This window comes from Carassius gibelio, chromosome B2 (assembly GCF_023724105.1).
Source record: "Carassius gibelio isolate Cgi1373 ecotype wild population from Czech Republic chromosome B2, carGib1.2-hapl.c, whole genome shotgun sequence".
Classification (NCBI taxonomy): Eukaryota; Metazoa; Chordata; class Actinopteri; order Cypriniformes; family Cyprinidae; genus Carassius; species Carassius gibelio.
In genome coordinates this window covers 21895735-21921262 of record NC_068397.1, presented here as the reverse complement: position 1 = coordinate 21921262, position 25528 = coordinate 21895735, and the positions used below count along the sequence as shown (strand labels likewise).

Genomic DNA, 25528 nt, shown 5'->3' with positions numbered 1-25528 from the left:
ACACAGAGGGAAACACAATAAAACCTTCATCACTGAATGAAAATAGACATGTTGGTGACAGTGTTAATCTGTCCTGCTGTTACAAAGACTACTAGGGTAATATACAGAATTTACAATGATACTGATACAGACAGTATCCATGATTCAAAACAGAGTTCCTTCTTTACATCTTCCAACATGGAGCTATCAGTGATGACAGACCACCCAGATTTACTGCTGCAGTTAATCAAGACAACAAACAAATGGAGCATAAGATCTCCTTTACTGTAGAAACAGATTCTGCCATTTACTACTGTGTCCTGCTGCCCACAGTAACAGCCAGTGACAGCCAAATGCAAATTACTGTATTTTCCAGAAGGTGGCACAATATGATTTACATGATATAGAGGAGACTTTTGTCAAAAGTTCAACTTATTGCATTTAATATAACTTTAAAATGTGATAAATTCATTAAAAAAAAAACATATTTAATTTGCACTTATTACAATAATAACTTATTATTATTTTAAAATATATTATTTCCGCAATAAGTAAACTTAAAGTATACTTTAGTGCACTTATTTTTCACAAGGGATTGCATCTATTATAATAAATATATTCTTATAAATAAGAAATTAATCCCCTTAAATATTTGTCATGTAGACAAACACAGTCATTATCAGAAAAAGCAGACTAGGAAATGAGGGAGGTGCTCTCACAACAGTGACAGTGCAAGAGTCACTTTACTCTGCCTTTTCCTCTTCTCTGCAGAACATCCACCATGTTTCTCCTTTGCTGGATATCAGTTTTATTAACGATAGGTAAGATGTTCTGATTTTTAGAGACTTCATAAATGATTAAATAATGGGGTACAAATTGTGGCTGAAGAGAGAGCAGTTGTTATGTTTTTATGATGTTTTGTTTAATTATAATAATCGAATAATCTGTTTTTTATATATATGTATACAGGAAATTCCTTTGCAAACACAATACAACCATTATCCTCTGAAAAGCATGTTGTCAGAGGTGAAAAAGTAATTCTTTCCTGCGACTACAGTGGTGATGTTAACAGTCTGCAGTGGTATCGTCAATATCCTGGATCTCGACCAGAGTATCTCATTCTCGTCACAGAATATTCAGAAACTGATCTTTCACTTCGTCTGTCAGCAAAAGCTTCAAAAGACCTAAAACAAGTGAATCTGACAATCTCCTCTGCTGAAGAAACAGATTCTGCTCTGTATTACTGCGCCCTGCAGCCCACAGTGACAGGAAACACAAGAACGCTGTACAAAAACCATTTATATACATATAATAATTCTGAATTTACATGTATTTGAAAGCCTTAACAATGAAAACTTGATGATACACTAAATAAAATACTAAATTAAATTTCACAAGTGTAAACATTTGTCCAATGTCTTTCAACCAATCAATCAGCTGCAACAAAGTAAACTAAGCACACTATTATCTTCACATTAAAGAAAGAGTGACATACAAATATGCCTTAACATGTCTTAACATCAGAATTACATACAGTGACTTCAAAAAACCTGGAGACAACATAAAAAATATATTATTTTTCATTTTGAACATACCTGTAGCTTTACATTTTTCAATACATACGTTTATTTATTTATTTGTTCATTCATTTATTCGTTTATTTCCAGGTCTAAATTACATAATAATTCCTAGATTTTCTGACTTTTTATTTTCTGACCTCAATGTATCCTGAAGCTAAACATTTATAGCAGTCTTTGAGTTTGACTCACAGGAGGATGCTCTTCTGATCTGAGAAGCTCCTTTAATGCAGAACAGAATAAAACAGTAATGCAGTGTTTATTCTGTCTCTTTCTATATTACTCTAATAAATAACAATAAAGATTCCTGATAAGCAACATTTTTCAGTAGGCTACAGAAAAGTATTTTATGTATGAATATGAGCTATAACGTACAGTACAGTAACACAAAGATATTTGTTGTTGCCACAGGGTGGAGCTCTGAAGCCTGATGTTAAACAGCAGATCAAGCTAAATGTGACTGAATCAAGGTTGAGTTTGACACTTCAAGCTTTCAGACTACTGAGCAGTGACCATGTTTACTGTTGTCTTCATTGTAGTTTCACTGCTTAAGGGTAAGTAATAGTTTTAATGCTCACCGTGCATTAACATCAGTACCAGTCGACTGAACATGTTACAGTAACTCACTTCTGCGTAAGATTTAACAGTTATGGTGAACAATCATTATTTTAAAAGATTTTCTCTTCTCTTCTTTTACAGAGAGTGCTGATGCATATTCAATAGAATCTCTCTTACCAGAACAGCATGTTTCAGTTGGACAAAGTGCTGTTATCTCTTGCAAATACAGTGGCATTGGGCCCAGCTTTCAGTGGTACCGCCAATATCCAGGATCCAGACCTGAGTACCTTATTTTTAATGCAGAGACTGGCGTTTCTTCCGAACCCTCTTTACGTCTCAAAGCACAGGCTAAAAAAGCGATCACAGAAGTGGAACTGGAGATCTCCTCTACTGAAGTCAAAGACTCTGCTGTATATTACTGCGCTCTGAGGCCCACAGTGACAGGAAACACAAGAACACTGAACAAAAACCCTGATTTCAGTCAGATGATTGTGTACTTCACTGTAAAAACATTTTTGTGTGTGTGTGTTACTGATTTTATTCTATTGTTTAACACTTCAGTGAATAATCCAACCATATTGTTTCAGTTATACATAAAACTATAATATCATGTTTGATTTCAGTTAGAATAAAAATGCAGAACATATTCATCATATTCCAGTATAAGTTGGTATTTTTATATGACTGTATATTATATTATTTTAGTTTGTCTCTTTGGTAAGAAAGCTTCAGTAACTTAGTAAGTAAACTCAGTAAATGTTGTACACTGTTTAATTTGATCACATTTGTCTATAAACTAATGCTCAAATAGAAACATTGAGAAGCACTTTTAGAGGGATGCATTGATTTGTGACAGTAAGAACCTTCTAACTTGGCAAAAGTCATCATCACAGGGTAAAAACACAAATACTGTCCAAGTCCTCTGTGAGGGATGAAGGTCTAAATGTGTTTGTTTTCATCCAGAAGAGGGCGTTCATCTCTTTTCTGTATCCCTCATAAACACAATGAGCTCAAGACTCGTCCTGGAAGGTGAAATCACGCCACAGGGTGGAGCTCCAGACTTAAATCACAGTGTTTCAGTTAAAAAAGGGTCACATTTGATCATTTCATTCCATCATGCTGCTCTGTGCACTTGTAATATTATCAGTACTTGCAGGTGAGACTTGATTATTTTATTTAATAACAAACATTTTTGAATTAGAACTGTTAGAATTACATTTATCTGATCGCAATATTGAATTTATTATGTGTTTTTTCAGGAGTCTCTCTTGGTGATCTAATAACGTCTCATGATTCTGAAAAACGAGCTCAAGATGGTAACAGTGTTGCTCTCTACTGTAACTACACTGGTGCTGTGTATAATCTACTGTGGTATCGTCAGTATCAAAGATCCAGACCAGAACTCCTTCTCTCCATGAGTGAATCTGGAGATCCAGTTAAAGCCGATCCATCAGCGCACTGGTTATCAGCTAAAGTTGACAAACACAGAAAGCTCATGGAACTGGAAATCAGCCCTGCTAAAGTATCAGACTCTGCACAGTATTACTGTGCCCTGGTGCCCACAGTGACAGGAAAACCTGTTTTCCCCTACACAAAGTCTTTTTGCAAATTAGTCATGCTTCTCATTCATTGATGTCTAACAAGCACATGTATTCTACAGTACAGTATGTATTATTTCTGTGACTGCATCAGCCATTAGTACAGCATCTCTTAATGAGTCCACAAGGATCAATAGAACACATATTTCCAAAGATAGGCGGAGCTTATGGTGGATTAGAGCAGAAGAGCACAAAGAGGCTCAACACACCTACTTATAGACCACTCAATATAATTTACAAACAACAATGATCATCATCTGCTTTGTTTTACCATTTGTCTTGAGTTATGGTAAGCCAAAGACTTTTGACACCTTTTATTAGTTATATATTATTATTATATTAACGTAAAGCTTCATGATATTGATAACACTGAGTTGTCCATCTACATTGCAGGTGAAGCTAATAAGAGTCCTATCAGTCCAGATAAAGCATCTGTGTCTTTAAATGAAGGCAATAATGCTACTCTGTCCTGTAAAATTGATGAATCAGCTTACCGTCTCTATTGGTATCGACAGAAGACTGGATTGAAGTTAGAGTTTTTGGTGCTGATTGATAAAACCACCAAATTTGTAATGCCCGCTAGTCCACCTCTTCCACATATGTCCACCAGTCTCCATAATAACAACCGTGTGGATCTGATCATCTCCTCTGCTGCTGTATCAGACTCTGCTCTGTATTACTGTGCTCTGGAGCCCACAGTGACAGGAAAGTCTGCAACACTGTACAAAATCCAAGTTTTGATGATTCATTTAAATGAATATATTTCTTGTTATAAGGCTTTTGCATGTACAGTATACAGTCCTCCTGGATTCTCTGTTTATACTGCATTTCATCAATCATAATTTAACTGCACATGACGAAAACCAACAGAACTAGTTTAAATGTCAGTATTGTAGACTGCCAGTTAACTAATAACTAATTGCCATGTTCTGTGGTGTGACTGGCTAAAGTCCATTTATTCTTATTTTATTCACACAATTTATTTATTTTATTTTTTACCTCTAAACAATTGCTTCATAGAATATTTGTTCAAAATGAATATGAAAAAATGCTTTGAAATTATGAAACTTGGGAATTGTGATGAATATGCTAAAAATTTAATAAGATATAAATAAAAAATGAGCAATTATATCTACACTGTTTAATGTTCTCAGCTAATGTTCAAGCATTAAAACATTTTAATGCCTTTGCTTTAATATACTCTTCCAGAGACTTTTGAAATAAAAAGTCACATTGATTGGTTTAAAGACTAAGGCATAAAGACTGCATTGCAGAAAGACAAGCAAAACATTTTCTTTTTTCAGCGGGCGGAGCTTAATATCAAGATGCTGGAACATTTTAATCTGAGGAAGGATGTCAGATTTCAGAGGCATTCAGTCTGAATGATACTCAAGTCTTTCTGATTCTTATGCTGATTTGTGCTGATTATTTGTGCTGATTTATACTGTTCTCTGTTTTTGTGGATGTGTAATGGTAGGATAAAGTTGTATTTTTCTCTCCGATCTAGACCAGTTAAGTTTTAATTATTTCCTACTATTTTTACTGGTTAGTTACTGTCTAATTAAGATTTTACTCTCCATTGCCAGGTTACACAGAGGCAGAAACAATAAAGACTATACGGGTAATATACAGAATTTACAATGGTACTGACAGTATCACAGATCCAAACCAGAGTTCCTCCTTTACATCTTTTCACAAGGACATATGAGTGAAGACAGACCACCCAGATTTACTGCTGCAGTTAATCAAGACAACAAACAAGTGGATGTGTGTGTGTGTGTGTGTGTATGTGTGTGTGTGTGTGTGTGTGTGTGTGTGTGTGTGTGTGTGTGTGTGTGTGTGTGTGTGTGTGTGTGTGTGTGTGTGTGCTCTTGTTTTTGTGACATATCAGGACACAGATCTGTATAATGACATGGGTAAGACACAGGTATTACAAGGAGAGGGTGACTTACAGTATGAGGACATAACCCATGTACCCATTTTTCAAAATGCTTATAAATCATACAGAATTAGTTTTTTTGAGAAAATAAAAATGTACAAAGTTTCCTGTGAGGGTTAGGGGTTAGGTTGGTGTCGGACCATAGAATATACAGTTTATATACGGTATAAAAACCATTACGGCTATGGGATGTCCCCACTTTTCACAAAAACAAACGTGTGTGTGTGTGTGTGCGTGTGTCTGTTTACCTGTGAGTATGCACTGCAGTGGTAAATGTCATGTTAGCAGCTTTGAATATAAAGGCACCATAAAAAGCAAACTAAACTAAATAATTTTAATCTGAGCGAGGATGTCAGAATTCAAAGGCATTCAGTCTGAATGATACTCAAGTCTTTCAGATTCTTCTTTAAAGTTCTGCTATCATGATTATTTTCACTGTCCTCTGTTCTTGGTGGATATGTATTGGTAAGATAAGGTTGCATTTTTCTCCAATCTTGACCAGTCGATGTGTAACTGTAACTAACATACATGGCGCGATATGATTTACATGAGATAGAGGAGACTTTTGTCAAAAGTTCAACTTATTGCATTTAATATAACTTTAAAATGTGATAAATTCTAAAATAATTACAATCTATTTTAGCAGCGAAAATAACATTTAATTTGCATTTATGTGTGTTATTTTAAAGTACAGTACAGACCAAAAGTTTGGACACACCTTCTCATTCAAAGAGTTTTCTTTATTTCCATGACTATGAAAATTGTAGAGTCACACTGAAGTCATCAAGGGCTATTTGACAAAGAAGGAGAGTGATGGGGTGCTGTCCTCCACAGTCACCGGACCTGAACCCAATCGAGATGGTTTAGGGGTGAGATGGACCGCAGACTGAAGGCAAAAGGGCCAACAAGTGCTAAGCATCTCTCGGGGAACTCCTTCAAGACTGTTGGAAGACCATTTCAGGTGACTACCTCTTGAAGCTAATCAAGAGAATGCCAAGAGTGTGCAAAGCAGTAATCAAAGCAAAAGGTGGCTACTTTGAAGAACCTAGAATATGACATATTTTCAGTTATTTCACACTTTTTTAAGTATATAATTCCATATATAATTCCACATGTGTTAATTCATAGTTTTGATGCCTTTAGTGTGAATCTACAATTTTCATAGTCATGAAAATAAAGAAAACTCTTTGAATGAGAAGGTGTCTAAACTTTTGGTCTGTACTGTATATTATTTCTGCAATAAGTAAACTTTATAGAAGTATACTTAAGTGCATTTATTTTTCACAAGGGATTGCATCTATTATAATAAATATATTCTTATAAATAAGAAATGAATCCCCTTAAATATTTGCCATGTAGACACGAACACAGTCATTATCAGAAAAAAAAAGAAGACATGAGGGAGGTGCTCTCACAACAGTGACAGTGCAAGAGTCACTTTACTCTGCCTTTTCCTCTTCTCTGCAGAACATCCACCATGTTTCTCCTTTGCTGGATATCAGTTTTATTATCGATAGGTAAGATGTTCTGATTTTTAGAGACTTCATAAATGATTAAATAATGGAGAAAAAAATTGTGGCTGAAGAGAGAGCAGTTGTTATGCTTTTATGATGTTAAAATGTTTTGTTTAATTATAATAATCGAATAATCTGTTTTTTATATATATGTATACAGGAAATTCCTTTGCAAATACAATACAACCATTATCCTCTGAAAAGCATGTTGTCAGAGGTGAAAAAGTGATTCTTTCCTGCGACTACAGTGGTGATGTTAACAGTCTGCAGTGGTATCGTCAATATCCTGGATCTCGACCAGAGTATCTCATTCTCGTCACAGAATATTCAGAAACTGATCTTTCACTTCGTCTGTCAGCAAAAGCTTCAAAAGACCTAAAACAAGTGAATCTGACAATCTCCTCTGCTGAAGAAACAGATTCTGCTCTGTATTACTGCGCCCTGAGGCCCACAGTGACAGGAAACACAAGAACACTGTACAAAAACCATTTATATACATATAATAATTCTGAATTTACATGTATTTGAAAGCCTTAACAATGAAAACTTGCTGATACACTAAATAAAATACTAAATTAAATTTCACAAGTGTAAACATTTGTCCAATGTCTTTCAACCAATCAATCAGCTGCAACAAAGTAAACTAAGCACACTATTATCTTCACATTAAAGAAAGAGTGACATACAAATATGCCTCAACATGTCTTCCTTTGTGAAAAAGAAGTGTGCTATGACAATGGGTCTTAACATTCTTAAGTGCACTTTATAAAAATGCACTTTATGATAATGACTAATTAAGTATTACTTAAACATACATTTCACATAATTATGATTTTATTTTATTTAAAATAAGTACACTTATTTTTATATATTTATCAATATACTAAAGCACATGTAAAATAATTGATTTTAATTTAAACTTTTGTGTGTTCTACAAAATTACATTTCTTAATGTATTTTAAATGTATTACTATTTAGTCTATAATATAAAGTGTACTATGTGCATTAATGCAATTAATAAAAATAAACTTCAATACATCACCAGCTCCTGCTCTATGAATTCTATAAATAAAATTTTCTACATAATATTTCATCGATTCATTTATTTCCAGGTCTAAATTACATAATAATTCCTAGATTTTCTGACTTTAGATTTTCTGACCTCACTGTATCCTGAAGCTAAACATTTATAGCAGTCTTTGAGTTTGACTCACAGGAGGATGCTCTTCTGATCTGAGAAGCTCCTTTAATGCAGAACAGAATTAAACACTAATCCAGTGTTTATTCTTTCTCTTTCTATATTACTCTAATAAATAACAATAAAGATTCCTGATAAGCAACATTTTTCAGTAGGCTACAGAAAAGTATTTTATGTATGAATATGAGCTATAACGTACAGTACAGTAACACAAAGATATTTGTTGTTGCCACAGGGTGGAGCTCTGAAGCCTGATGTTAAACAGCAGATCAAGCTAAATGTGACTGAATCAAGGTTGAGTTTGACACTTCAAGCTTTCAGACTACTGAGCAGTGACCATGTTTACTGTTGTCTTCATTGTAGTTTCACTGCTTAAGGGTAAGTAATAGTTTGATGTTCACTGTTGCATTAACATCAGTACCAGTCGACTGAACATGTTACAGTAACACACTTCTGCGTAAGATTTAACAGTTATGGTGAACAATCATTATTTTAAAAGATTTTCTCTTTTCTTCTTTTACAGACAGTGCTGATGCAGATACAATAGAATCTCTCTTACCAGAACAGCATGTTTCAGTTGGACAAAGTGCTGTTATCTCTTGCAAATACAGTGGCAATGGGCCCAGCTTTCAGTGGTACCGCCAATATCCAGGATCCAGACCTGAGTACCTTATTTTTAATGCAGAGACTGGCGTTTCTTCCGAACCCTCTTTACGTCTCAAAGCACAGGCTAAAAAAGCGATCACAGAAGTGGAACTGGAGATCTCCTCTACTGAAGTCAAAGACTCTGCTGTATATTACTGCGCTCTGAAGCCCACAGTGACAGGAAACCCACCTGCTCTCTACAAAAACTTAATACATGAACACATCTTGCATTACACAAACATTGTGACACACCAGCTTCAAATCAACCACAACAGATCAATGATGCAACTGTTCTTACTTTTTTCAAATGTAAAGAAATAATGTTAGGTCTTTTGATTTTAAGAAAAGGACAACCCATGAGTGAAGATAAAGTCTCAGGCAGAGGGTGGAGCGTATTCACAAAGGTGAATGTTTGAAAGACTGATTCATTTAGTCATCACTTTACAATCACTCTTCATCAGAAACTATCATGTTTCTGTTTTGTTGGATACCACTGACATTACTCATGGGTAAATAATATAAATGTATGGTTTTATTCTTGTTTACTAAAAAATATTTTCATCTGTTTGATTGTATATAAGTTGCTTAGCTTTAGTGTTCATTTAATTAATAGTTTCATTAACAGTTGCATTTTGTCCAAACAGGAAATTCTTTTGCTGACACAATACAGCCATTGTCTTCTGAAAGGCATATTTTCAGAGGCGAAAATGTGACTCTGTCCTGTAACTACAGCGTTCGGGCATACAATCTTCAATGGTATCGCCAATATATGGGATCTAGACCAGAGTTCCTGATACTTGTTAATGAAAATTCAGAGGAATCTGTGCCTTCTCTTCGTCTGTCAGCAAAAGACTCAAAGAAACAAGTGAATCTTACAATCTCTTCTGCTGAAGAAACAGATTCTGCTCTGTATTACTGCGCCCTGCAACCCTCAGTGACAAGAAACACAAGAACACTGTACAAAAAACATTTATATACATATAATAATTCTGAATTTACATGTATTTAAAAGCCTTAACAATGAAAACTTGCTAATACACTAAGCACACTATTATCTTCACATTAAAGAAAGAGTGACATACAAATATGCCTTAACATGTCTTAACATCAGAATTACATACAGTGACTTCAAAAAACCTGGAGACAACATAAAAAAATATATATTTTTTTTCAGTTTCAACATACCTGTTGTTTTACAGTTTTCAATACATACATTTATTTATTTATTTGTTCATTCATTCATTTCCAGGTCTAAATTACATAATAATTCCTAGATTTTCTGACCTCAATGTATCATGAAGCTAAAAGTAATTTATGTATGAATATGAGCTATAACATACAGTACAGTAACACAAAGATATCTGTTGTTGCCACAGGGTGGAGCTCTGAAGCCTGATGTTAAACAGCAGATCAAGCTAAATGTGACTGAATCAAGGTTGAGTTTGACACTTCAAGCTTTCAGACTACTGAGCAGTGACCATGTTTACTGTTGTCTTCATTGTAGTTTCACTGCTTAAGGGTAAGTAATAGTTTGATGTTCACTGTTGCATTAACATCAGTACCAGTCGACTGAGTTGACTGATTTTCTCTTCTCTTCTTTTACAGAGAGTGCTGATGCATATACAATAGAATCTCTCTTACCAGAACAGCATGTTTCAGTTGGACAAAGTGCTGTTATCTCTTGCAAATACAGTGGCATTGGGCCCAGATTTCAGTGGTACCGCCAATATCCAGGATCCAGACCTGAGTACCTTATTTTTAATGCAGAGACTGGCGTTTCTTCCGAACCCTCTTTACGTCTCAAAGCACAGGCTAAAAAAGCGATCACAGAAGTGGAACTGGAGATCTCCTCTACTGAAGTCAAAGACTCTGCTGTATATTACTGTGCTCTGATGCCCACAGTGACAGGAAACCCACCTGCTCTCTACAAAAACTTAATACATGAACACATCTTGCATTACACAAACATTGTGACACACCAGCTTCAAATCAAACACAACAGATCAATGATGCAACTGTTCTTACTTTTTTCAAAAGTAAAGAAATAATGTTAGGTCTTTTGATTTTAAGAAAAGGACAACCCATGAGTGAAGATAAAGTCTCAGGCAGAGGGTGGAGCGTATTCACAAAGGTGAATGTTTGAAAGGCTGATTCATTTAGTCATCGCTTTACAATCACTCTTCATCAGAAACCATCATGTTTCTGTTTTGTTAAATACCACTGACATTACTCATTTCTCATAATTCATTTATGGTTTTATTCTTGTTTACTAAAATTTTTAACAGTGACTGGAAAACCTTTTCCTCTGCACAAAATCTTTCTGTATATGATCATGCTTTTCACTGATTCTTAACAAGCACATGTTTCCTACAGTATGAATTATTTCTGACTGCATAATTTATCAGTAACACAAGCATCTCTTTAGGATCAATAACTCAAAGCAATTGTGATGCTTCCTGGAAAATTTGTATAATGTAAATATAAGTATAATATAAAAGATCAATAAATCTGTAAAAACAAAAAAGAGAGATGACAAAAATGAAATAAAAATGTATCATTAGCAACTAAATCTCTAATATTCAGTTGGTTCTGTATCATTATTTTGCTCTTGCTTAAAAAAAGCTGTCAGAGCTATACAACCTCAACTATGCCTCACTCCTCAAGAAAATAGAAGATGATTATAAACAATGGAACAAGCTCCCACTCACACTCATAGGCCGTATAGCAACAATCAAAATGAAGATACTCCCCCAGATCAATTACCTATTTTCAATGATCCCAATTAGCCCGACAGACTATTGGTTCAAAAAATTAAATTCCCTCACCACTCACTTCTACTGGAAAAAAAAAAAAAACCAAGGATAGCACTTAGAACACTTCAAAATGCAAAACACTTAGGCGGACTTAAAGCACCAAATTTCATGCACTATTACCTGGCAAACCAATTACAATACCTATATAAATGGACTCAACAACAGACACATTCCAATCCATGGCTTGATCTTGAGCAATACTTGTGCTCCCCCAACTCAATCGCAGACCTCCCCTTTCTACCACAGTCAATCAAAAAACTAAACTTCTATCATAACATTACAATAGCAACAACTCTGTCAGCCTGGTGGAAAACTAATAAAATCACCAAATCACCCCAAGCTCCATGTAGGTTTACCCCAATCTGGCACAACCCTGACCTCCGTCTTTACAATAAACCAATCCACTTCCCCAAATGGCAACAAAATGGCATCACCCACCTTCACCACGTATTTGAAAATCATAAATTTATGTCATTCCCCTCAATTGTCCAGAAATTCGGGATTGGGATAGACCAATTTCTCCACTACCAACAGCATACATTTTTTAATTCAAAGTAAAATAACTCTAACTAACACCCTACAGCCTTCTAAAATAAGTTATAAGTTATTAGAGATAGGCAACCACACGAGAAAACTAAACTCTACAGCCTCATCACTTTATCTAACCCCACAATAACCCTGGAACCCAGGAACACCTTTTCTATGACCACCAACACCAATTTACAACTCATACAATATAAAACTATCCACAGAATCCACATCACTCAGAGTAAACTATTTAAAATGAAATTATCTGACACAGACATTTGCTCACAGTGTACCTCTGGGAGCACAGACACCTATCTCCACGCAACCTGGCTCTGCCAGCCTGTTCACTCTCTTTGGACCACATTAACCAACACACTATCTTCGATCCTGGACTGCAGAGTCCCACTGTCTCCTGCACTCTGTCTCCTGGGAGACACTTCAGAAACCTCTATCCCTTCCAAATACGAAACCCCAGTTCTTGTCTCTCTAGCAATCGCTAAAAAAATAATCTTTCAAAACTGGAAATCAAAATCTTCTTGTCATTTTTCCCATTGGACTAACTTAATCACAGAATTCATTTTGACAGAAGAAACCATAGCTCATAAAAAGAACAATATATCTGCTTTTAAAAAAAAAACTGGAATCCTCTCATAACCTTTCTACAAATTCAACAGCTGATGTAAACCACGTACTTTCCCATTAACCTCCTCTCCACCCATCCCCTTCAACCATCCTTACCTTATATATATATATATATATGTGAGAGAGAAATAACTGCACCAATGAATGTTTTCAGAAATGTTTTAATAAAGCATTACAATATTCGTATGCTTTTCTTTAATAGACCTTGGCAGAATCACAGGTCACATGAAATGGTTTAAGTATAATGACTTTATTAAATATGAGCAAAAACTTTTTCTTTTTTTTTATGGGCGGAGTTTAATATGAAAATGAAGAAGCATTTTAATCTGAGGGAGGATGTCAGAATTCAAAGGCATCCAGTCTGAATGATACTCAACTCATATTCTTCTTCAGATTTCTGCTGTCATGATTATTTTCACTCTCAGTTTTTGGTGGATATGTATTGGTAAGATATAATTGTATTTTTCTTTCCAATCTAAACCAGTTATTTTCTACTCATTTACCATCACTTTTTATCATTCTGTTACTGTTGCTTTTATAAAATTAGGCTTTTGCTCTTCATTGCCAGGGCACACAGAGGCAAACCCAATAAAACCCTTGTCACCGAATGAAAATAGACATGTTGGTGACAGTGTTACATTGTCCTGCAGTTACAAAGAGTATATCGGTACTGTAAATAGTTTATTCTGGTACAGACAGTATCCCAAATCAAAACCGGAGTTCCTCGTTTACATCTTGTCACAAGGACATATGAGTGAAGACAGACCACCCAGATTTACTGCTGCAGTTAATCAAGACAACAAACAAGTGGATCTGAAGATCTCCTCTACTGTAGAAACAGATTCTGCCATTTACTACTGTGCCCTGAGGCCCACAGTGACAGGAAATCAAACTGAATCATACAAAAACCTCCATGCCATCATTAAAGAAAGATGATTCCTCAAACAACTCTTTAATCCAGTCTCGAAGACCAACACATTATCATCACAACAGTCTGTAACTTTGCTGAAACAAATGACAACATATACAGAACATTTAATATAGTCAGAAGTTCCCATTTCCCAAATGACTGAAATAGCAGGTATGTTTTGCCAGGAGGTGGCGCTATCTGCACATTTAGTTTTTCTGTCAATTCAGTGTGCATCTCCTTGTGTGAGTTTTGTCTTACATGCAGATTAACTGTCTGAGTTGTTGTGATTATTGCATGTCAGGTGTTGCCCTTGTATTGATGATAATAGGTCTGCTCAAAAGTCAGAGATTGGTTTTCATTTCAGTTTACTTTTGTTGATGTCATTTGTTGTTCCCAAGGTTACTATAAAACAGAGAGCTTGCATCGGTGCTGCGATGTATTTAATTTTTTTACAGTAGATTAATTTGTTATTGATAATAATATCCCAACTATTGTTTAACTATATATATATATATATATATATATATATATATATATATATATATATATATAACTATATATATAACAAAAATATATATATTGTCGTTGAGTATTTTATGAATATTTTAGAATATGCTCATTTTTTTATTTAGACTAATCCTGAACTGTCTGAAATAGCTGAAATACTTGGGTAAAGAACATTTTACCAATTGCTCACTTACCATAATTCACTGCTAGAGGGTGGAGCTATTGGATTCATGACATTGAGTTAATCCCAAAGTGCAAGACCTCTTTTGGTCAGTCTGCTTTCTCTGTAATGGGGCCAAAACTCTGGAATGCTTTACCCACTAATTTAAAACTAGAGACTGATGGCAATGCTTTTAACAGAGGTCTGAAACAGTGGCTAAAAACTAAACAACAGTGCTCGCATGTATAACCTACAACTAAGATACTCTCTGATTCTGATGCTTTGCTGTATTTTTCATTTTTTATTTATTTATTTTTGGTATTGATGTTATCACTTTTGTTATTAGTCTTGTTATTGTATTTTCTTCCTAAAAGCCTCTCGTGAACAGGTGTTGAAAATTAGCATTATAACACTAAAACCAATGCATATTGTTCGTCCAATGTAATTGTATGTCCATGCCAAATAAAGAGATAAAAAAAAAAAAAATTGTGACACAATAGCTTTAAATCAACCACAACAGATCAATGATTCAACTGTTCTTACTTTTCCAAATGTAAAGAAACAATGTTAGGTCTTTTGATTTTAAGAAAAGGAAAACCCATGAGTGAAGATAAAGTCTCAGGCAGAGGGTGGAGCGTATTCACAAAGGTGAATGTTTGAAAGGCTGTCATCGCTTTACAATCACTCTTCATCAGAAACCATCATGTTTCTGTTTTGTTGGATACTGCTGTCTTTATTCACAGGTAAATATGTGTTTATATATATATACATATACAGTATATACTTATTACATTTCCCACTGAAATGTACATTACACAAAACAATCACATTGTCAACAAGTTAGCTTAAGTATCAGTTTAATCAATAGTCACATTTTGTCTTACAGGATACTCTTTTACTGACACAATACAGCCATTGTCTTCTGAAAAACATATATTCAGAGGTGACAACGTGACTCTGTCCTGTAACTACAGTGGTCTTGTATATGACCTGCAATGGTATCGAAATTCTGGGGGATCTAGACCAGAGTTCCTGATACGTGTTAATGAAAATTCAAAGGAATCTGTGCCTTCTCTTCGTCTGTCAGCAAAAGACTCAAAGAAACAAGTGAATCTTACAATCTCTTCTGCTGAAGTGTCAGACTCTGCTGTATATTACTGCGCTCTGAGGCCCACAGTGACAGGAAACACAAGAACGCTGAACAAAAACCCTGATTTCAGTCAGATGATTGTGTACTTCACTGTAAAAACATTTGTGTGTGTGTGTGTTACTGATTTTATTCTATTGTTTATCACTTCAGTGAATAATCCAACCATATTGTTTCAGTTATACATAAAACTATAATATCATGTTTGATTTCAGTTAGAATAAATATGCAAAAAATGTTTATGGTGTATTCCAGTATATTAAAGTTTGTGTTTTTATATTACATTATAATATTTGAGTTTGTCTCTTTGGCAAGAAAGCTTCAGTAACTAAACTCAGTAAATGTTGTACGGTTTAATTTGATCACATTTGTCTATAAACTAATGCTCAAATAGAAACATTGAGAAGCACTTTTAGAGGGATGCATTGATTTGTGACAGTAAGAACCTTCTAACTTGGCAAAAGTCATCATCACAGGGTAAAAACACAAATACTGTCCAAGTCCTCTGTGAGGGATGAAGGTCTAAATGTGCTTGTTTTCACCCAGAAGAGGGCTTTCATCTCTTTTCTGTATCCCTCATAAACACAATGAGCTCAAGACTCGTCCTGGAAGGTCAAATCTCGCCACAGGGTGGAGCTCCAGACTTAAATCACAGTGTTTCAGTTAAAAAAGGGTCACATTTGATCATTTCATTCCATCATGCTGCTCTGTGCACTTGTAATATTATCAGTACTTGCAGGTGAGACTTGATTATTTTATTTAATAACAAACATTTTTGAATTAGAACTGTTAGAATTACATTTATCTGATCGCAATATTGAATTTATTATGTCTTTTTTTCAGGAGTCTCTCTTGGTGATCTAATAACGTCTCATGATTCTGAAAAACGAGCTCAAGATGGTAACAGTGTTGCTCTCTACTGTAACTACACTGGTGTTGTGTATAATCTACTGTGGTATCGTCAGTATCAAAGATCCAGACCAGAACTCCTTCTCTCCATGAGTGAATCTGGAGATCCAGTTAAAGCCGATCCATCAGCGCACTGGTTATCAGCTAAAGTTGACAAACACAGAAAGCTCATGGAACTGGAAATCAGCCCTGCTAAAGTATCAGACTCTGCACTGTATTACTGTGCTCTGGAGCCCACAGTGACAGGAAAACCTTTTCTTCTGCACAAAATCTTTCTGTATATGATAAAAACACTCGCACCTTCAGGAGGTGGTGCAATATGAATTATATGAGAGAGGAGACATTGTCAGTTCACTTCCCAGCCCCTTTTAGTTTTAAGTGAGTTTATCTGACAAAATAACTGCCATTTTATTATGGGACATTATTATTTTTGCACAGTCTTTGACCCTGGAATTTATTATAATTTGCCTAATGGTAAATGGTTTAAACATTTGGACACCGGTGTGCAACATATTGTAGAAGCAGGATAAAGTGCAGTTTCTTTCCCCAGGTATCTACTCAATGCACAGTAAAATGTTCTCCCATTGTGCATTAAAAATATGTGCAATAACCTTAACCATACTTATTTATAACACTACATCCTAAATCCCCTTATTTTTCATACTATACCTGTTCTATTTAGCAGGTATAGTATGGTAGATTTTCAAAAAAATATAAAACTCTCACTTTATCTAAGTGTCTTACCTCATATTCAGAGTTAAGCTAAAAGTCTAGTAACATGATTTCTTGATCATAAAGTGCTCTTCTTACGCTGTTGGAAGGAGGAGCTAAAAGTTTTCATTACCCAGCTCCTGCTTTTTACGAGTCAGTTACAGAAATGTGCAGCATTGAATCTCATTGTCAGCTTTTTCCTTTTATTGGTCAGATGTTGTCCCTGGTCTTGATCATCATTTCTCTGTTCAAAGGTCAGTTATTCATAAATACTTCAAGCTGTTTTTTTCTTGTAATTGTGATGTAAATTCTGTGTGAACAACACATGCATGTTGATTTAAGGAATAATCTATTGCTATTTCTATTGTTTTATTTTTTAAACAGAAAATGCGGATGCAAATACAATAAATCCACTGGTCCCAGAGAAGCACATTACAGCAGGAGACAATGTTACCCTCTCCTGTAAATACAGTGGCACGGTTAACACACTGCAGTGGTATCGGCAATATCCAGGATCCCCAATAGAGTTTCTCATTTTTGCCACTGAGCTCAGGGGCCAGTCAGAGTCTGCACTTCGACTTTCATCTACAGCTGATAGAGGCAACAAGCATATGCATCTGAACATCCTTTTAACAGAAAAGGAAGATTCTGCAATATACTACTGTGCTCTGGTGCCCACAGTGACAGAAAACACTGCAACACTGTACAAAAACCTGGAACCAGTAGAAGCAGATTTCCACAGACATTAAGTGTGATCACTCCGCTTGAATAAAAGAATAAATAATATGACCATGAAAGTAGTGTTTCAAAATATACATTTAAATCTATAAATGAAATCATGTGTAGGCTACCTCTGAATATGAAATGACTGACAATAGGCAATATTTGACTGACATCAGGTAATATTTATAGATTAATTAATTACAAGGTATAATTTACTCTCTATCTATCTATCTATCTATCTATCTATCTATCACACAAAATAAGCATTACATATTCAGGCTAAAGAACACACAACTGTGTTGCTTCTTTTTAGTAAATCAAAAATGATTCCTATATTAATTAGTCAGTTTTTTTAATGAAACAATCTCATTGTTATACCTACATAAACTACTGAGAGACACATTTGAAAGGGTGCTGTTGAATTCTTTCTGTTTCCCATCCCTGCTGTTGGGGGTTGATTAAAACTTGTGTAATCCTTCAAAGCTGTCAGTAGGAGGAGCTCTGTGAGAGTGTATTTTTCATTCCTGACATCTAAGTGTGCTGTCATTCTGTTAGTTAAAACAACAATATGTGGTTCTGTTTACTATTGCTCCTTTCAACAATTGCAGGTAAGAATGCTTTTCTTTCCATATTAATTCTTCATACAAATATGTAATTTATTATCATTTTAAATGAGTCAGGGTTTACATATCTATGAGTACATATTTGTTTTTCAGGAGTCTCTCTTGGTGATCTAATAACGTCTCATGATTCTGAAAAACGAGCTCAAGATGGTAAAAGTGTTGCTCTCTACTGTAACTACACTGGTGCTGTGTATAATCTACTGTGGTATCGTCAGTATCAAAGATCCAGACCAGAACTCCTTCTCTCCATGAGTGAATCTGGAGATCCAGTTAAAGCCGATCCATCAGCGCACTGGTTATCAGCTAAAGTTGACAAACACAGAAAGCTCATGGAACTGGAAATCAGCCCTGCTAAAGTATCAGACTCTGCACAGTATTACTGTGCTCTGGTGCCCACAGTGACTGGAAAACCTTTTTCCTTTGCACAAAATCTTGCCAATGGTATAGCTTAACATTTCAAAGCTCATAGGCTGGCTGACAAATTATTTCCATTAACTGATATTTGACTTGTATTTTACAGTTTTATTTATATATGTATTTACTTACTCTACTTTCTTTCAGTCAGAAAATCTGTAGCTTTGACAAAATAATTGCTACAATACTCATCAAAACATTTGAATAATATGTCTCCTAAGCTACAGTAAGTACAATCTCTTATATTCTACACCTCAAACTAATGAAATAATAAGCTGTTTATCAAAGCAATGCAAATTTTCATTTAAAATTTTAAGCTATTAAAAAAATGCTTTCTTTTCAGATGTGAAAATGTCATGATGATCTCTCAGAACTTTGTGCATTTTTACTTTCTCAAAAAAAAAAAAACTCATTCTGTATGAATTATAAGCATTTTGAAAAATGGAGACATGGGTTATGTCCTCATAAGTCACCCTCTTCTTGTAATACCTCTGTCATACCCATGTCATTATACAAAGTTGTGTCCTCCTGATATGTCACAAAAACAAGAGCACACACACACACACGACACACAATTCCACATTTGAACATTCAGTAGCAAATACTTAAACTAATGACAAAACATACTTACAGTACTTGATTCAGAACCGCCAGATTGTCGCAGCAAAGTCGGTCGTCCATTATAAGTGTTGCTGTTCTTTTGTAAGTTATCTTAAAGATTCCTAAATGCATCTACTTTTGGAAGGCCAAATAAAGAGTTTTTGCTTTTGCCTAGATACATAGAGCATCTCCTTGACACGGCTGCTTCAACACTAACTGTGGTTACTGAAACCACGCTTTCTTTTTTTGCGTGAACTTTTGGGGCGGCATTACGCAAATATTTTCACATAATGATGTAGGCATGTGGGGGTCTGTTTGAATAAGCCGTTTTAGGGGGGCATGGAAAAGTCTCAACTTTGATAATGAATATCTCTTTTGAGATTTGAGAATTTAGTCTTTGCAACTTTATAGATCTTCATTATGCACCAAGAGCTTGTAACACTCCAAAGAGAAAGGTGATGTAGGTAGGTGGCGTAACATTTCCATCACATTGAGGCATTTGGCCAATCACAACACACTGGATAGCTGGCCAATCAGCGCAGACCTCACTTTTCAGAATGATGAGCTTTGTAAAAATCGATGCGTTTCATAAGGCGGGCATGGGCGAGAAACAATAATGTACAGTATGTGGAAATAATAATAATATATATATATATATTTTTATTTACCTAAACCATATGAAAAACATATAAAAAACATTTTTTTTTTTTTTTTTTACTAAAATAGGTTTTATTAAACTTAAAAACTTAGACAAGCAATGACAAGGGAATTGAAATCAAAAACAACAATCAAAACATTATTTTCATCCTGTTACTGTACAATTACTTTGCAATATATAATTTATAATTTGCAACTTTTGCCCACTTTTGTTATTATAGGATCATCCAGGAAAAAGCTGTTAAAGTTTCAAATGTGTTTCATTTGTCTAATTTACACTAGTGTGCCCCAATTTAACACGCAGTCTGCCAGAAGGTGGAGCTCTAAGGTCAGTCATTTCAAAACAGCACGCAGACATAAACTCAAGTTAGATGAGGAAAGTCACAAAAGCCTTGTTGTTTCCTGCTTGTGTAGATGTTTCTCCTGGTCCTCTTGATATTTTCTCCTCTTAAGGGTAAGTGATTTATAAGAGTAACTTCCAAACTGAAAAATTCTAATTTTGAATGTTAATGTGTCAATAAAACACTTTTTTTTTAACAGAGAATGCTGATGCTGAAGTCATAACACAATTCCTTACAGAACAGTATGTTTTGGCAGGAAAAGATATTACTCTTTCCTGCAGCTACAGTGGCTATGTTCAAAATTTACAGTGGTATCGTCAGTATCCCCGATCCAAACCTGAGAATATCATTTTTCACACTGAGGGCACTGGTCATTCAGAGATCAAGCTTCGTCTTTACGCTGAGGCCGATAAAGGAACCAAACTTATGAATTTGATCATATCTTCTACAAAGCTGGAAGACTCTGCTCTGTACTACTGTGCCCTGCAGCCCACAGTGACAGGAAACACAAGAACACTGTACAAAAACTTTCTCATGGCCTAGACTTACTAGGAGGTGCTTTCAAACCAGTCATAGTTTTCCCCAGTTGTCTTTCCAGACTGATACGATGTGATGCACTTTTCTCATGACAATTTTCTCATGATATTTCTCATGAAATATCATCTCTGCTGCTGCATTAGTTGATTATGTTTCTGCCAGCTTTCTAATTCAATGAACATATTTTTCTAGAACTTGAATTTAGCTGACAAAGAGCTTTGTAAATACAAAAACATTACACATTATACCACATAAAGCTTTGATTAATATTCATTCACACAGCTTCATATGAAAAGTTAATCTCAATGGCTTCTTTACTACACTACTGCTGATGCCTGATGTAATACACTACTTGCTTGTGAATTATTAGAAAGTGCATTATATAGCCTATATAATACTACAAATAAGGCAAACCCACATTAGAAACTTCCACTAAATAACGGAATCATGAGCCCTGCTTAAATAGTTTTAAATGTAATAATTGCAAGACATTTAAGGACAATTGTATATTCATTATATTCAACATTTGCACTGGTAAAAAGTAGTCTGGTACTATCAATGGTTGACATTTGAGAATCAGGACAAACAATTGTACTTTTAAAACCTATTCCAACATGTAGGAGTTGAGAGTCCATTTAATAAAGAATGTAATATTAGACAAATTAGACTTACACAACACCATCCTATACAGTCGGATATCGGTAGGGTGAGATGAGTGAGTAGGCATCTGTGGGAGGAGCTCAGTATTTTATAAACTCCTGCAGAATAAATCAGAGACAACACCTTCATAAAGATCCTGACAGAAGTCTCAACTCAAACTACAAAATCATGTTACTCATCTCTTCTGTTTTGATATTTGTCTTCAGCTACTGTAAGTAGTTTTACTCGTATACATTTTGCACTGTATTCCAGAACATCACACAAATAGCTACCTGTATGTAAAAATACCTGTTTGCTTTGTTGTGAATTTATTCCATTACATTGCTTGCTTCTTTAATGTATTTGCAGGTGAATCTAATGGGAATGTCATCAAACCAAACCAGCTATCTGTAGTTTTAGCTGAAGGAAGCAGCACCACTCTGTCCTGTTCATATGATGGATCAGCTTACAGTCTTCACTGGTATCGACAGAAGCCTGGATCAAAACCAGAGTTTCTGCTGCTGATTGTGAGGTCTACTAAAACTGTAGTCCCAGCTTCTCCACCTCATCCACATATGTCCACAAGACACCATGATAACAAAAGTGTGGATCTGGAGATCTCCTCTGCTGCTGTATCAGACTCTGCAGTGTATTACTGTGCCCTGGAGCCCACAGTGACAGGAAAACATACTACACCATACAAAAACCTTCTCATGCATATGTTTCAGATGATATCTTTGATTTCCTTTATGCTGATAATATAATTTGGCATTTAAACATCTCACTGGCCATTGGTAATTACTGACCATTATCAGATTGAATTTTCCTCAAACACAAAAAATATATAATTAAGGACTATAGCCATAATCAATACAAAAATGGACAATTAAATACCAACACACACACACACACACAAAAATCCTCATTCTGGATAAAAGAAATTCAATTGGTTCCTTTAAATAAAGCTTAGAATAATTTCAAAAGATGTTTAAGACACATTTATCTGTGATAAATTGCTAGAATTGATCAAATAGGACATTATCATATTAATAACTGTACAGGTGTATTTAAAATGTTTTAAATATCTTGCCTCATTAAGATTATACAAGAGGTTTCCAGAGAGCTTATCACCCACAGAATTATTTTAGATTCTCAGTTAAGACCACACCTATTACTGAATTCCTTTGAAAGTTACTACAATGATTTATAGTTACCTTTGTAGATATGTCATCTGTAATCTGATGTACAATAACTTTGGTTGTAACTTTAGTAACATCCAAAAAGAATGAAATACTTATCCAGTGGTCACCACACACATTCTACATACTAGTCTCTCAGCTCAGAAACATTTCAAATCAAATCAGATTTACAGCAGAGAGCCCCAGTCAAGCAAGGCTTTTACCAGAAGGTGGAGCTCACATTCAACTGATTTCAGAACAGAGCGCATGCAAACTGAGTCAGTTAGGAGGAAACTGTGAGACCTGACTGACAGAACTTTTTATCTAATTGATGATGTTGCTCCTTGTTTTCGTGATATTTTGCTTTTGTAAGGGTGAATAAATGATAAGAATAATTTATGGATTAATGATTTTTATTGTGTAAATAAACCAACTATTTATATAGTCTCAATAAGTCCATTAATTGAACTGATTGATTTTTTTCATATGATTAAACAGCATGCAGCCATATTTTTAAAAAAAATCTAGGTTTGTGTGGGAGGGGCTCAAGGTTTTGTCAGCTTCAGCAGAAGAACTTATTGAGACAACACTGACTTTCCTTCATTGAGAAGTCTGGACACAAACTACAGAAACATGTTGCTCATCTCTTCTGTTTTGATTTTTATCCTCAGTTACTGTGAGTACCGCTAGTCATACACATTTTACACCATATTCCAGAACATAAAAACATGCACATGTTTTAATTAATTCTAAACATAAAATAACATTCCATTCCATTGCTTGATTATTTATCATCTTTGCAGGTGAATCTAATGGAAATGTCATCAAACCAAACCAGCTATCTGTAGTTTTAGCTGAAGGAAGCAGCACCACTCTGTCCTGTTCATATGATGGATCAGCTTACAGTCTTCACTGGTATCGACAGAAGCCTGGATCAAAACCAGAGTTTCTGCTGCTGATTGTTGAGTCTTCCAAGTATGTCAACAAAGCTGACCAACCTCACCCACATATGTCCATCAGACTCCATGATAACAAAAGTGTGGATCTGGTGATCTCCTCTGCTGCTGTATCAGACTCTGCAGTGTATTACTGTGCCCTGCAGCCCACAGTGACAGGAAAACCCTCTACACTGTACAAAAACTTGTTTCTTGCATTTTTTATAACAATCAATAGATTTTAGCATTCCCTCATGCAGTATCTCATTATTTTTCCTCCTTCCTGTCCTTACAAGGTGGTCTTTCTCTGAGAACTACTCTAGCCTACCCTTTTAGAAAATGTTCTGCACGGTTTACTTATTTACTGGTCATTTAAAGCCACTTTTACAAGACAAAACACACTGTTATTTACAATAAATCAAGTTACATGAACCAGTACACCATAGAATGAACCCACACATACTAGAAAAACATTCCTTTATGCATGGAAAAAATAGCATGAAACCTAATTAGCATCAAAGTACAAAAATCAATTAAACAAAAATAAAACAGTTCCTTCTATGTCTACAGACAAGACAAATTCCTGCAGATTAGACGACTCTATAACGACTATAGACGACTATAACTTTGCTATGTGTTTTTATTTTTTATTTTTATTTTTTTTTGCACAGTAAACATACATTAGACTATCAATCGGAACTCTCTGGACAGTGACAGCCTTTATTACATACTTCTTTAATTATTCAATCTTATACAAGTTAATTTATAATTTAGTAGGTACAATTTTCTGAAAGCTGTTTCTTTTTAAATACAATACAATCCCATGAAGGATGATGTAGAAAAAGGTGACATTGCATGCATTCTGCCAGAAGGTGGAGCTCCTGGAACCATCATAGTTCTGTCTCGCTTGTTTAAAAACAGAGAAGACACATTGAGTCACTCACACTTTAGAAGAACTGTAAGTCTTAACTCTCAAAGTCATTGTCTCTCATTAGTGCAGATGTTGCCCCTAGTATTCATTACAATTTGTCTCCTAAAGGGTGAGTGATTCAACAAGCGTTTTATACTGTTGGCAATCTGAATTTCTCCATTATAAATTATTAATAAAACATTGTTGTAAACAGAGACTGCTGGTGAAGATGTCATAAAACCAGTCGTCACAGAGAAGCATGTTTTGGAAGGAAAAGATGTTACACTGATCTGCAAATACACTGAGACTGTTCGCAGTTTACAATGGTATCGTCAGTATCCTGGATCCAAACCTGAGCACCTCATCACGTTCTATGAGACCACTCCACATAAAGAGACCACTCTCCGTCTGAACGCTGCGGCTGATAAAACAGCCAGTAGTATGAATTTGACGATCTCTTCTACAGAAGTGACAGACTCTGCCATGTACTACTGTGCCCTGGTGCCCACAGTGACAGGAAACACAACTACACTGTACAAAAACCCTCTTGTTATTTAACATTTATCTTGCCACAGAAAGGTGATTGGGTTTCTATATATACGATACACACACACACGACATTATACTTAACCAGTG

At 35.2% G+C, this 25528-nt stretch overlaps 1 long non-coding RNA gene and 2 gene segments (V, D, J or C); all 3 read left to right on the top strand.

The window, feature by feature from the left end:
* The first annotated feature begins 2806 nt into the window (after positions 1-2806).
* Positions 2807-3747, top strand: LOC127951450 (T cell receptor alpha variable 12-3-like). The segment is given in 2 exon segments: positions 2807-3270; positions 3374-3747. Coding segments are annotated over 2 exon segments (414 nt in total).
* Positions 3748-3920: 173 nt separating this feature from the next.
* On the top strand, positions 3921-5219 carry LOC127951448 (T cell receptor alpha variable 17-like). The segment is given in 3 exon segments: positions 3921-4001; positions 4106-4410; positions 5190-5219. Coding segments are annotated over 3 exon segments (378 nt in total).
* Positions 5220-24921: 19702 nt separating this feature from the next.
* On the top strand, positions 24922-25328 carry LOC127951263 (uncharacterized). Its single transcript, XR_008152631.1, has 2 exons — positions 24922-25022; positions 25107-25328. It is a non-coding gene; the product is annotated as an uncharacterized LOC127951263 (long non-coding RNA).
* The last annotated feature ends 200 nt before the right edge of the window (positions 25329-25528 follow it).